At 50.9% G+C, this 13,976-nt stretch overlaps 1 protein-coding gene across 2 annotated transcripts in view; it reads right to left on the bottom strand.

Annotated features, from left to right (window-relative positions):
- The window catches only part of rnf103 (ring finger protein 103), a 97,094-nt gene extending 85,064 nt beyond the window's left edge, over positions 1 to 12,030 (bottom strand). The window contains exon 1 of one of the 2 annotated variants that reach the window (XM_072497584.1): positions 11,418 to 12,025. In XM_072497584.1, the coding sequence (XP_072353685.1) occupies positions 11,418 to 11,643 (226 nt within the window). In that variant the 5' untranslated portion in view covers positions 11,644 to 12,025. Of the gene's footprint in view, positions 1 to 11,417 lie in introns of both variants that reach the window. The other variant, XM_072497582.1, reaches the window with a different exon arrangement.
- Between the last annotated feature and the right edge of the window lie 1,946 nt (positions 12,031 to 13,976).

Raw genomic sequence — 13,976 nt, forward strand, 5'->3', positions numbered from 1 at the left:
CCCTGCGTGGGCTTCACCCACACAACCCAAAGATGTGCAGGTTAGGTGGATTGGCCACGCTAAATTGCCCCTAAATTGGAAAAAAAATCAATTGGGTACACAAAATAATAAAATGTAATTAGACAGGTAAGTAAATCTGCCCAGTCTAACATTGCAATTGCAAGAGTAGGTTTATCTGGTTACTCTCAAATTTCTGGACATTAAAATTCCATTTTACCGCTCTATTTTACCTTTCTTGTCTTCAATCAATCAAAATGTTTGGCCAGGTGACCTATACAGCAAGTCATTAAATTAGTATTTAAGTTGACAGTATGGTTTGCAACCACCTTTGAGCATTTTATCTCCTCCCACAAACTTATGGACAACCATATTTTGCCTCTCCATTACACCACAATGAACTTTATAAAAAGAAAAGATGTCCCCATTAGCTGTTTGCGCAAGGACTAGGGGCACAAATTCAATGTCTTAAGATGTGTGTTGGGGAGGGGTCTGATGCGAGGAAGATTTTTTTTAAAACACAGTGAGCGGTAATGACATGGAACTCGATGTCTAGGAGGGTAGAAGAGATAATCATTGATTACCAAAGGAAACTGGATGGACACATGAGACAAAGAAATGTGCAGCCCTATGGGATAGTGGGGGAATAGGACTGACTGTATTGCAAAAAGCCTCATGGACGCAATGGAACAAATGGCCTTCCTCTCTGCCATAATAATATAATATTAGGGTCTGGTTTAGCACAGTGGGCTAAACAGCTGGCTTGTAATGCAGAACAAGGCCAGCAGCGCAGGTTCGATTCCCGTACTGGCCTCCCCAAACAGGCGCCGGAATGTGGCGACTAGGGGCTTTTCATTGAAGACTACTTGTGACAATAACGATTATTAATTATTATTAATATTATTAGTTTTAAAAATATTTTTATTCTTCTCCTTTTTCACATTTTCTCCCAAATTTGAACCCACCAACAATAAACAATAATCAGTAACAAATATGTCAATCCCCACATCAATAACGATCCCATCCTCCCACCAAACCCCAAACATTAGCCCGCATGTACACATAAACAAATGACAAAAAGGAATCAGGAATCACCCATAGTCACCATCAACACACACCGCCCCCCTCCCCCCAACCCACCCGCCCTAACTAATATTCAATGTTATCCAGTTCTTGAAAGTGCATAATGAATAATGCCCATGAATTGTAGAACGCCTCCATCCTTCCCCTCAGTTCAAACTTCACCTTCTCATGAGTCAAGAATTCCAACAGGTCCCCCCGCCACGCCAGGGAACAGGGTGGAGAGGTAGCTCTCCAACCTATCAGGATCCACCTTCGGGCGATCAACGAGGCGAAGGCTACAATATCTGCCTCCGCACCAGTTTCCAACCCTGGCTGGTCCGACACCCCGAATATGGCCTCCCGGAGGCCCGGGTACAGTTTCACGTGCACCACTTTAGAAATTACCCTAAAAACCTCATTCCAGTCATCCTCTAGCTTTGGGCAGGACCAAAACACATGAACGTGATTAGCCCCCCCCCCCCCAACAACGTTCACAAACACCTTCTACTCCTTGAAAGAATCGGCTCATCTTCGCCCTCGTGAGGTGTGCTCAAAATACCACCTTCAGTTGTATCAGCCCCAACCTCGCACATGAGGTGGAGGCATTCACTCTCCAGAGCACCTGACACCAGAACCCCTCCTCCATATCCTCTCCCAACTCTTCCTCCCACTTTGCTTTGATCCCTTCCAGTGGTGCCTTCTCTGCTGCCAAAATAGCTCTGCAAACCGCCGACACTACCCCCTTCTCCAATCCCTCGGTCGTCAGCACCTCCTCCAGCAATGTGGAGGCCGGCTCCACCGGGAATTCTGTGTCTCCTTTCTGGCAAAATCTCGAACCTGCATGTATCTAAACATTTCCCCCTGCTCCAGCCCATACTTCGTTTCCAGCTCCTTCAATCCTGCAAACTGGCCCCCAAGAAACAAATCTTTTAGCGTCTTAATCCCCTTCTCCTCCCAGTTTTGAAAATTTCCACCCCACCTCCCTGGCTCAAATCTGTGGTTCCCCCGAATCGGCATTTCCCTTGACCCTGCCCCCAATCCGAAGTGTTGGCGAAACTGCCTCCAAATTCTCAATGAAGCTTTTACCGGATTCCGTGAGTATTTCCCCGGGGCCATCGGAGCGGCGCTGTTGCTCGTGCCTTCAATCCCGACCCCCTGCACAAACTCTCCTCCATTCTGACCCACTGGGAATCAACCCCTTTGACCCAGCTCCTCACCTTCTCCACAATTGCCGCCCAGTAGTAATACATCAGGTTCGGAAGACCCAAAGCCCCTGCCTGCCTTTCCCTCTGTAGCAGCACCTTTCTAACTCTGGCCACCTTCCCTCCCCATATGAACAAAGTAATAATTCCCTCAATCTCTCTGAAAAAAGCCTTTGTCAGGAAAATCGGCAGGCATTGGAAAACACACAGAAATCGCGGCAACGCGTTCATTTTAACTGCCTGTACCCGACCCGCCAGTTACAGAGGGAGACCATCCCACCTTGCTAGATCAGCTTTCACTCTCCCCACCAAACTAGAAATGTTGTACCTACGGAGCCCCCCCCCCCCCCAACACACACTCCCGGGCAACCTGCACCCCCAGGTATCTAAAGTGAGTCCCTGCCCTACGGAATGGCAGCCCCCCCATCCCTGCCCCCACCCCCAGCCGAGGCACCACAAAATACTCACTCTTGTCTCGATTTAGTTTGTACCCCGAGAAAGACCCAAACACCCGAAGCAGCTCCAATACCCCCTCCCCCCTATCGACATACTCGGTTCCGACACGTATAACAGCAAGTCATCAGCATATAAGAATATTAATTTTATTAGTGTCCCAAGTAGGCTTACATTACACTACAATGAAGTTACTATGAAAATCCCCATGTCGCCACAGTACGGCGCCTGTTCAGGTACACGAAGGGAATATTTCAAAGTCTGTGCAATTTCAAACTGACAACCTCAATCTAAATGCAGAATGTTTAAAAAGACTTCAACATCTAAATCACAGTATTGGTTGATTCATAACTTGAATGTTTTAAATAGGTCAGTACATCACTGATGAATAGATTTTCTAAACCATAATCAAAAATGGACACCATCTTTACCTCGAAACTATTGAATCACAGAATCTTTACAGCGCAGGAGGCCACCGAGTCTACATTGGTTCTCTGAAAGAGCATCCTACCTAGTCTCGCTGCCTTGCCATATCCCCGTAACCGTGCATATTATTTCTTTTCGGATAGCAATCTAATTCCCTTTTGAATACCTCGATCGAACCTTCCCGTAACAGCCTCCCCGAACAGGCGCCGGAATGTGGCGACTAGGGGCTTTTCACAGTAACCTCATTTGAAGCCTACTTGTGACAATGAGCGATTTTCTTTTTGTTTCAACCTGCCTCCACCAACCACAGGAAGTTTGTTCCAGACTCCAACCACCCACTGGGAGAAAAGAAATTCTAACATCACTTTTACTCCTTTTGCTAATCATTTTGAATCTGTGCCCTCTAGTTCCTGATGCTGTCACGAGTGGGAACAGTTTCTCACTCCTTATCCTGTCCATACCGCTCGAGATGTTAATACCTCTATCATGTCTCCTTTCAGCCTACTTTTCTTCAAGGAAAACAGTTCCAACCTCTCCACGTTATCTTCATAGATACAGTATAAAAGCAAATTACTTTGCTTTGACAAAGAGTCATCGGACACGAAACGTTAGCTCTTTTCTCTCCCTACAGATGCTGCCAGACCTGCTGAGATTTTCCAGCATTTTCTCTTTCGGTTCATAGATACAGTTCTTTATCGCTAGAATCACAGTTCTTTATCGCTAGAATCATTCTTGTGAATCTCTTCTGTACTCTGTCCAATGCCTTCACATACTTCAAATATGGTACCAAGAACTGGACTCTGTACTCCAATTGTCGCCTAACTAGCTTATACAAGTTCAACATGACGTTACACTTGTACTCAGTGCCCCTATTAATAAAGCCCAAGATGTTATATGTTTGATTACCTGCTCTCAACATGCCTTGCCATCTTCAATAACTTGATGTACATAGAGGTCCTTCTGTTCTTTCACCCCCTTTCAAGTCTTACCATATTCTTCCTGCCGAAATGAATCACCTCACATTTCTCTCCATTGAACTTAATCTGCCACTTAATTGCACACTCCACCAAAATATCTCTCTTACTGAAATTCAGGACTATCCTTATCTCAGTTGACAACATTTCCAATTGTCATATCATTTGCGAATTTTGAATTCATGCCCTGAACACTGACCCCTGGGGAACTCAAACCCAAACCTTACTCCAATGTGAAAAACAACCATTTATCACTGCTCTCTGTTTCCTGTCACTCAGTCATTTCTTATTCCCTTTTATTCCTTAAGCTAGAATTTTGCTCACAGGTCTGTTGTGCAGCACTCCATCAAATGCCTTTTGAAAATCCATATAAACGACTGCATTGCCCTCATCAAAGTTCTCTGTTACCTCCTCAAAAACTCCAGCAAGTTAGTTAAACATGATTTTCCCTGAATGAATCCATGCTCGGTTTCCTTAATTATTCTGCACTTGTCTAAGTGACTATTAATTTTGTCCTGAACTATAATTTCCAGAGGTTTCCCTACCACTGAAGTCAAACTGATTGGTCTGTAATTACTAGCTTTATCCTTGCTCCCCTTTTTTGAACAGAAGTGTAACAGTCACGATTGTACAGTCCTCTGGCACCTCCCATCCAAGGAAGACTGGAAGATTATCACTACTGCCGTTGCAATTTCCATTCTCACTTCTCTCAGCACCCTTGAATGCATCTCACCCAGTCCCAGCACCTTGCCTATTCTAAGAAAGATAACCTTTCTACCGCTTCCTCCTTCTAAATTGTAAATACCTCAAGTGTACCAGTTACCTCCTCTCTCACCCAAGCCTGGCTAGCATCTTCTTCCTTTGTAAAGACAGATGCAAAGGACTAATTTAATTCCTCTGCTACTTCTCCTGCCTCCACGTGCAAGTCCCATTTTTATCCCTATTCAGCTCTCCTCTTCCTTTTGTCACCCTTTTATTATTTATATGCTTATAGAAGACCTTGGAACTCTCTTTTATGTTAGCTGCCAGTCTTTATTCATGCTCCTTCCTTGCTTTTCTTATCAGTTTGGTCACTTCCCCTCCGGTTCTTCTATATTCAGCCCAATACTCCATTGTATTTTCTACCTGGCATCTATCGTTTGCGTATTTCTTCCTTTTCATCTTCATCTCTGGGTGGTCTGGATTTACTTGTCTTGCCTTTCCCCTTCAAGGAAATATACCTCCACATTGCCCCAATACCTTTTCATTGAAAGTGGTCCATTGTTCAACCATTATCTTTTCTGCCAACATTTGATTCCAACTCAAGATTGCCATTCCCCAATTAATTATCCCTGCGCAGGATTGTTCCTTGTCCTTTTCCAACGCTAACTTAAACCATATGATACAGTAGTCACTTTACCCCAAATGCCCCCCCACTGATATTTGATCAACTTGAGCCAACTCATTCTACAGAACCAGGTCTAATAGTTCCTGCTCTCTCGTTGGGACTGGAAACATACCGCTGCAGAAAAAAGTATTGAATACATTTCAGGAACTCTTGCCCCTCATGTCCCTTTGCATTATTTCTATACCTGTCTATATTTGGGCAACAGAATTCCCCTATCCTTGGACCTCTCTAATTTCTTTGCAAATGTGCTTCTCTACATCTCTTTCATTAGTTAATAGTCTATATACCACACCAATTTACTGGGAGTAATCCTGAGATTACTGATCGAGGCCCTGCTTTTTATTTCCCCGTCTAACCCACTAAAATCTGCTTTCAGGACCTCATCTCTTTTCCTACCCATGTCACTGGTTATAATGTGGACCACGATCTCTGGTGGTTCACCCGCCCCCAAAAGAATGTCCCACATGTGCTATGTGAAATCCTTGACCCTGGCACCAGGGACGCAACATATCATCTTGGAGTCATGTCTATGGCCTCAGAAATGTTTGTCTGCACCCATAACTATGGAAACCCCGGCCATTATGTCTTCCACTCTTCCTCCTCCACTTCATTTGAGGGACTGGTTTAGCACACTGGGCTAAATCACTGGCTTTTAAAGCAGACCAAGGCAGGCCAGCAGCACGGTTCGATTCCCGTACCAGCCTCCCTGAACAGGCGCCGGAATGTGGCGACGAGGGGCTTTTCACAGTAACTTCATTGAAGCCTACTCGTGACAATAAGCGATTTTCATTTAATTCATTCATTCATTTTCTGTGCAGTTGAGCCACCGGTGGTGCCATCAACTTGACTCTTGTTGGTTATATAACGTTCAGTGCCGTTCTTGGTTCCTCAGGCGCTGAGCGGCCATGTCCATGTGTGATAGAACCTGGAATGTATTCAGGCTTGGGCTGGTAGGTGGGTTGCACCCATGCCATGCAGGTGCCAGAAAACAACCATCTCCAACATGAGAGAACCTAACCATCTCCCCATGACATTCATTGTCCTTATCACTGCTGAATCCCCCACCATCAACATTCTGAAGGTTATGGCGCTTTAAATGCATATTCATGTATTTTTATAAATGCAATAAAGGTTACTGTCTTCACTACCCTTGCAGGCAGTAAGTTCCAGATTCCCAAAACCCTCTGGTTGACTACATCCTCCTCAACTCGCCTCTATCCCTGCCTATCCAATCTTTCCAAAGAACATACAATGTTACAGGGAGAAGGTGAGAGTACAGGGAGAAGTTGAGAGAAAGGCTAAGTAAACTGCTCAATTGGAGATGTCGTGCAGAAACGATGGGCCAAATGGCCTCCTTCTGCACATAACAATTTGGTGATTTTGAGAACCATCTCGCTCACCAAAATGGAAAAGCAGTTCGACAGTGAGATAGTCTCAGGGGATTCCTGCACTACCTGCAGTCTAATTCTAAAATACCATGCCCTCTCTGCCTGTGTACTTTGTAGCTGCAGTGTAACCACCTCTAAATAGGTGTGATCCATGTAATCCTCAGCCTTGCGGATGCAGCACAGTGACTGCAGCAGCCACTCAGTTTCTGCAGATGTACTCATGGAGGGCACTTCCCACATTCTGCAGGATGCACATTTCACATGGCTGAACTGCACTGACATACCTTAAAGTTTGTGTGTTTATTACAGTATGGTATAATATAGCTCCCGTCACTCACCAATTGTCTCCTCTGTTCCGAGTCTGAAAAGGCCTATGCTTACCAACTAAACTGATAGGGCTCCTGTGACATCACTTTTAGATTTTGTCTGTAAATTAGCAGCACTCTCTGCTGTTTTATGGGCTTCAATGCCATTCAATCAACTTCTTCCACTGCAACAAAGAACGTGCCAGCTGAAGGATGAAGCCTCCAGGAGCACCTTCTTCCCCTTTTCAGCAAACTCCCTCACTCACCAAACTCCAACCTAAACACAGTAATGCACCCAAAGCAACACTCCAGTGCAGACTGAAGTCTCTTGATAAGCTTTCGAGCCCTTAAATATGTCAATATTTCATACATCAATATTCACATATTAAACCTCACTTTCTAAAGCTGTCACGCAGTAAATAAAAATCTGCTGATACACACGTTTTAAAAGATATTAGTTTGTAAACACACGTTTTAAAAGATATCAGTTTGTAAAAAATGTTAACTCATTGGGTCATATCAAGTCAAATACAACAAAGAATTCAGCACTAAAAAAACAAGTGCATAACAGTTCTTTTTTTTTGGACCATGCTCCTTTAACAATTCAGCAACTTATTGTGCAAGCTGTATTGATACATTTCAATAACATGAGTCACTATACACTGGAAATACTGGAATATCTCAGCAGGTCTGACATTGGAGAGAAAGTCAACCTTTCAGGTCTGTGACCTATCAGAACCACTGGTGAAACACCATCGACCAGAAACACCAACCCTGCTCCTCTTTCCAGACACTGCTACCTGGCCTGCTGAATATTTCCTGCACTTTTCGGTTTAAAATGTCTAAAATGTCAGGTTCGCTTTTGTCTTTGCACTTGCAAGAAAACTGCCATAAACTGTGAAGCAAAGAAAACACCAAGGTCTGGGATCAAAATATAGTAGGCGGCCAGCTACAAAATGTCGAAAAGGAGCGGAGACAAAAAAAATGCTAAACAATTCCTTGTGGGTGAATTAATGTCCTGGTTTGGGGGGGGGGGGGGGGGAAAGAGGAGAGGAGAGAGAAGCTTTGCAAAGGCAACAAAAAAAAAAACACCGCCCCACCCCTCTCAGCCACCTGATTATTTCTAATTAAAAACAGAAAAAAAACATCAGCATCTATGGTGGAGAAAAGGACAAGGGGGGTGGGGGGAGAAAGGGACAAGGGGGGGGGGGGTGGGGGGAGAAAGGGACAAGTGGGGGGTGGGGGGAGAAAGGGACAAGGGGGGGTGGGGGGAGAAAGGGACAAGGGGGGGTGGGGGGAGAAAGGGACAAGGGGGGGGGTGGGGGGAGAAAGGGACAAGGGGGGGGTGGGGGGAGAAAGGGACAAGGGGGGGGTGGGGGGAGAAAGGGACAAGGGGGGGTGGGGGGGGAGAAAGGGACAAGGGGGGGTGGGGGGGGGAGAAAGGGACAAGGGGGGGTGGGGGGGGAGAAAGGGACAAGGGGGGGTGGGGGGGGAGAAAGGGACAAGGGGGGGTGGGGGGGGAGAAAGGGACAAGGGGGGGTGGGGGGGGGAGAAAGGGACAAGGGGGGGTGGGGGGGGGGGAGAAAGGGACAAGGGGGGGGGGGGGAGAAAGGGACAAGGGGGGGGGGGAGAAAGGGACAAGGGGGGGTGGGGGGGGAGAAAGGGACAAGGGGGGGTGGGGGGAGAAAGGGACAAGGGGGGGTGGGGGGAGAAAGGGACAAGGGGGGGTGGGGGGAGAAAGGGACAAGGGGGGGTGGGGGGAGAAAGGGACAAGGGGGGGTGGGGGGAGAAAGGGACAAGGGGGGGTGGGGGGAGAAAGGGACAAGGGGGGGTGGGGGGAGAAAGGGACAAGGGGGGGTGGGGGGAGAAAGGGACAAGGGGGGGTGGGGGGAGAAAGGGACAAGGGGGAGTGGGGGGAGAAAGGGACAAGGGGGAGTGGGGGGAGAAAGGGACAAGGGGGGGTGGGGGGAGGGGAGAAAGGGACAAGGGGGGGTGGGGGGAGGGGAGAAAGGGACAAGGCGGGGTGGGGGGAGAAAGGGACAAGGGGGGGTGGGGGGAGAAAGGGACAAGGGGGGGTGGGGGGAGAAAGGGACAAGGGGGGGTGGGGGGAGAAAGGGACAACGGGGGGGGGGGTGGAGAAAGGGACAAGGGGGGGGGTGGAGAAAGGGACAAGGGGGGTGGGTGGGTGGAGAAAGGGACAAGGTGGGGGGGTGGGTGGAGAAAGGGACAAGGGGGGGTGGGTGGAGAAAGGGGCAGGGGGGTGGGTGGAGAAAGGGGCAGGGAGGGTGGGTGGAGAAAGGGGGAGTGGGTGGAGAAAGGGGCAGGGGGGGTGGGTGGAGAAAGGGGCAAGGGGGGTGGGTGGAGAAAGGGACAAGGGGGGTGGGTGGAGAAAGGGACAAGGGGGGTGGGTGGAGAAAGGGACAAGGGGGGTGGGTGGAGAAAGGGACAAGGGGGGTGGGTGGAGAAAGGGACAAGGGGGGTGGGTGGAGAAAGGGACAAGGGGGGTGGGTGGAGAAAGGGGCAAGGGGGGTGGGTGGAGAAAGGGGCAAGGGGGGTGGGTGGAGAAAGGGGCAAGGGGGGTGGGTGGAGAAAGGGGCAGGGGGGGTGGGTGGAGAAAGGGGCAGGGAGGGTGGGTGGAGAAAGGGGGAGTGGGTGGAGAAAGGGGCAGGGGGGGTGGGTGGAGAAAGGGGCAAGGGGGGTGGGTGGAGAAAGGGACAAGGGGGGTGGGTGGAGAAAGGGACAAGGGGGGTGGGTGGAGAAAGGGACAAGGGGGGTGGGTGGAGAAAGGGACAAGGGGGGTGGGTGGAGAAAGGGACAAGGGGGGTGGGTGGAGAAAGGGACAAGGGGGGTGGGTGGAGAAAGGGACAAGGGGGGTGGGTGGAGAAAGGGACAAGGGGGGTGGGTGGAGAAAGGGGCAAGGGGGGTGGGTGGAGAAAGGGGCAAGGGGGGTGGGTGGAGAAAGGGGCAAGGGGGGTGGGTGGAGAAAGGGGCAAGGGGGGTGGGTGGAGAAAGGGGCAAGGGGGGTGGGTGGAGAAAGGGGCAAGGGGGGTGGGTGGAGAAAGGGGCAAGGGGGGTGGGTGGAGAAAGGGGCAAGGGGGGTGGGTGGAGAAAGGGGCAAGGGGGGTGGGTGGAGAAAGGGGCAAGGGGGTGGGTGGAGAAAGGGGCAAGGGGGTGGGTGGAGAAAGGGGCAAGGGGGTGGGTGGAGAAAGGGGCAAGGGGGTGGGTGGAGAAAGGGGCAAGGGGGGTGGGTGGAGAAAGGGGCAAGGGGGTGGGTGGAGAAAGGGGCAAGGGTGGTGGGTGGAGAAAGGGGCAAGGGTGGTGGGTGGAGAAAGGGGCAAGGGGGGTGGGTGGAGAAAGGGACAAGGGGGGTGGGTGGAGTAAGGGGCAAGGGGGGTGGGTGGAGAAAGGGGCAAGGGGGGTGGGTGGAGAAAGGGGCAAGGGGGTGGGTGGAGAAAGGGGCAAGGGGGGTGGGTGGAGAAAGGGGCAAGGGGGGTGGGTGGAGAAAGGGGCAAGGGGGTGGGTGGAGAAAGGGGAAAGGGGCAAGGGGGGTGGGTGGAGAAAGGGGCAAGGGGGGTGGGTGGAGAAAGGGGCAAGGGGGGTGGGTGGAGAAAGGGGCAAGGGGGGTGGGTGGAAAAAGGGGCAAGGGGGGTGGGTGGAAAAAGGGGCAAGGGGGTGGGTGGAAAAAGGGGCAAGGGGGTGGGTGGAGAAAGGGGCAAGGGGGGTGGGTGGAGAAAGGGGCAAGGGGGGTGGGTGGAGAAAGGGGCAAGGGGGGTGGGTGGAGAAAGGGGCAAGGGGGGTGGGTGGAGAAAGGGGCAAGGGGGGTGGGTGGAGAAAGGGGCAAGGGGGGTGGGTGGAGAAAGGGGCAAGGGGGGTGGGTGGAGAAAGGGGCAAGGGGGGTGGGTGGAGAAAGGGGCAAGGGGGGTGGGTGGAGAAAGGGGCAAGGGGGGTGGGTGGAGAAAGGGGCAAGGGGGTGGGTGGAGAAAGGGGCAAGGGGGGTGGGTGGAGAAAGGGGCAAGGGGGGTGGGTGGAGAAAGGGGCAAGGGGGGTGGGTGGAGAAAGGGGCAAGGGGGGTGGGTGGAGAAAGGGGCAAGGGGGGTGGGTGGAGAAAGGGGCAAGGGAGGTGGGTGGAGAAAGGGGCAAGGGGGGTGGGTGAGTTCAGGTTGCCCCATCCCTACCTCCCTTAGGAGGACTCCTTTTGCAAACAGCGCCGGTGATTCCCCTACCTGATTTCTGCACCAGCTCCCGGACATCTTTCTTCTCGGGCAGGCCGGCGTAGCAAATGCCCCTGCACTCCAGGATGGTGCGGAGCTTCTTGAAGCTCAGGGCCACGGGGTCCACCAGCTGCGTGGCGAACACGCCGGTCTCGCACCAGACGATGGCCTCGAAGAAGCGAGCCAGCACGAAGAGGACGAGGAAGTAGAGCAGCAGGAAGAACAGTTTGAGCCACATCTTCTCCACAGCAGCGGCGGCGCCGGCCCCGGGGGGGGGGGGGGGGGGCGGGTGACGAGGAGACTCGGGGGGTATTTATTTATCTTTTAACCTCCCCTCCCTGTTTAAACCGGGCCCTCAGGCTGCTGCTGGCCCGACACAGCCGACATCTCAATCGCCTCGGGCCGGCCTTACTTCTCTCTCACACCAATATTCCCCGCTTGTCAGATCTCTTCAGCAGCCCGATCTGCCTGTCTCTGATCTCTGTCTGCCTGTCCTTTGCTTTTATGTATTTGTTTGACAGGTCGGTACTTGGGTCTCTCCCAGGTTTCAGGCCCAGCCCAGGATCCACCGCAGCACCATCTTCCCGACCTCCATCCGGACGCCGCAGGCGCGACGTGCGCCTGCGCACGGGAAAACTGACCTCACCCTCTGGTGTCTCATTTGCATGGCGCTTATTAATTATGCGTGGTTAATTGTGACGCGCCGCGCGTATTTTCATATCGATTAATTATGGAAACCCGCGTTTTTATTATTCATTTATGCAAATCTATTTGTGACACGCAGCGGGAATGACCCAGACAGAAATTTCAGGCCGGCAGCCACGCCAGGAACTCAATCCCGAACAGCACTGTGGATGTACCTCCCTCTGCAACTGGATCCTCGACTTTCTGACACACCGACCACAATCAGTAAGAATAAAGCCATGATGTGGAGATGTTACCGCAAACCCACGGATAACCTCATGATGCTCCACTTCTCCAGCTTCCACCCTAAACACATTAAAGAAGCCATCCCCTATGGACAAGCGCTCCGTATACACAGGATCTGCTCAGACGAGGAGGAGCGTAACAGACATCTACAGACGTTGAAAGATGCCCTCGTACGAACGGGATATGGCACTCGACTCATCGATCGACAGTTCCAACGCGCCACAGCGAAAAACCGGACCGACCTCCTCAGAACACAAACATGGGACACAACCGCCAGAATACCCTTCGTCGTCCAGTACTTCCCCGGAGCGGAGAAACTACGTCATCTTCTTCACAGCCTTCAACACGTCATTGATGACGATGAACATCTTGCCAAGGTCATCCCCACACCCCCACTACTTGCCTTCAAACAACCGCGCAACCTCAAACGAACCATTGTTTGCAGCAAACTACCCAGTCTTCAGAACAGTGACCACGACACCACACAACCCTGTCATGGCAATCTCTGCAAGACGTGCCAGATCATCGACATGGATACCACTATTACACGTGAGAACACCACCCACCAGGTACGCGGTACATACTCGTGCGACTCGGCCAACGTTTTCTACCTCATACGCTGCAGGAAAGGATGTCCCGCAGCGTGGTACATTGGCGAGACCATGCAGACGCTGCGACAACGAATGAACGGACATCGCGCAACAATCACCAGGCAGGAATGTTCCCTTCTAGTCGGGGAACACTTCAGCAGTCAAGGGCATTCAGCCTCTGATCTCCGGGTAAGCGTTCTCCAAGGCGACCTTCAGGACCCGCGACAGCGCAGAATCGCCGAGCAGAAACTTATAGCCAAGTTCCGCACACATGAGTGCGGCCTCAACCGGGACCTGGGATTCATGTCACATTACATTCATCCCCCACCATCTGGCCTGCAAAATCCTACCAACTGTCCTGGTTTGAGACAATTCACACCTCTTTAACCTGGGGTTACCCCATCTCTGGATCTGTAAAGATTTAATCACCTGCTAATGCCTCCATTCCTAGCATTGTTTGGCATCTTTGAATTTGTCTATATATGTGTTTCTGGAACAGACCTCTTCATTCACCTGAGGAAGGAGCAGCGCTCCGAAAGCTAGTGACATCGAAACAAACCTGTTGGACTTTAACCTGGTGTTGTAAGACTCCGTACAGTAAGAATAAACAACAACACCTCCTCCACAATAGTCCTCAAAGCTGGGGCCCCGCAAGGCTGCGTACTTAGCCCCCTACTATACTTGTACACACACAACTGCGTGGCAAAATTTGGTTCCAACTCCATCTACAGGTTTGCTGACGATACGACCATAGTGGGCTGGATCGCGAATAACGATGAGTCCAAATACAGGAGGGAGATAGAGAACCTAGTGGAGTGGTGCAACAAAACAATCTGTCCCTCAATGCCAGCAAAACTAAAGAGCTGGTCATTGACTTCAGGAAGCAAAGTACTGTACACACCCCTGTCAGCATCAACGGGGCCGAGGTGGAATTGGTTAGCAGTTTCGAATTCCTAGGGTTACACATCTCCAAAAATCTGTCCTGGTCCACCCACGTCGACGCTGCCACCAAGAAAGCACAACAGTGCCTGTACTTCCTCAGGAAACTAAG

Source organism: Scyliorhinus torazame, chromosome 3, assembly GCF_047496885.1.
Source record: "Scyliorhinus torazame isolate Kashiwa2021f chromosome 3, sScyTor2.1, whole genome shotgun sequence".
Classification (NCBI taxonomy): domain Eukaryota; kingdom Metazoa; phylum Chordata; class Chondrichthyes; order Carcharhiniformes; family Scyliorhinidae; genus Scyliorhinus; species Scyliorhinus torazame.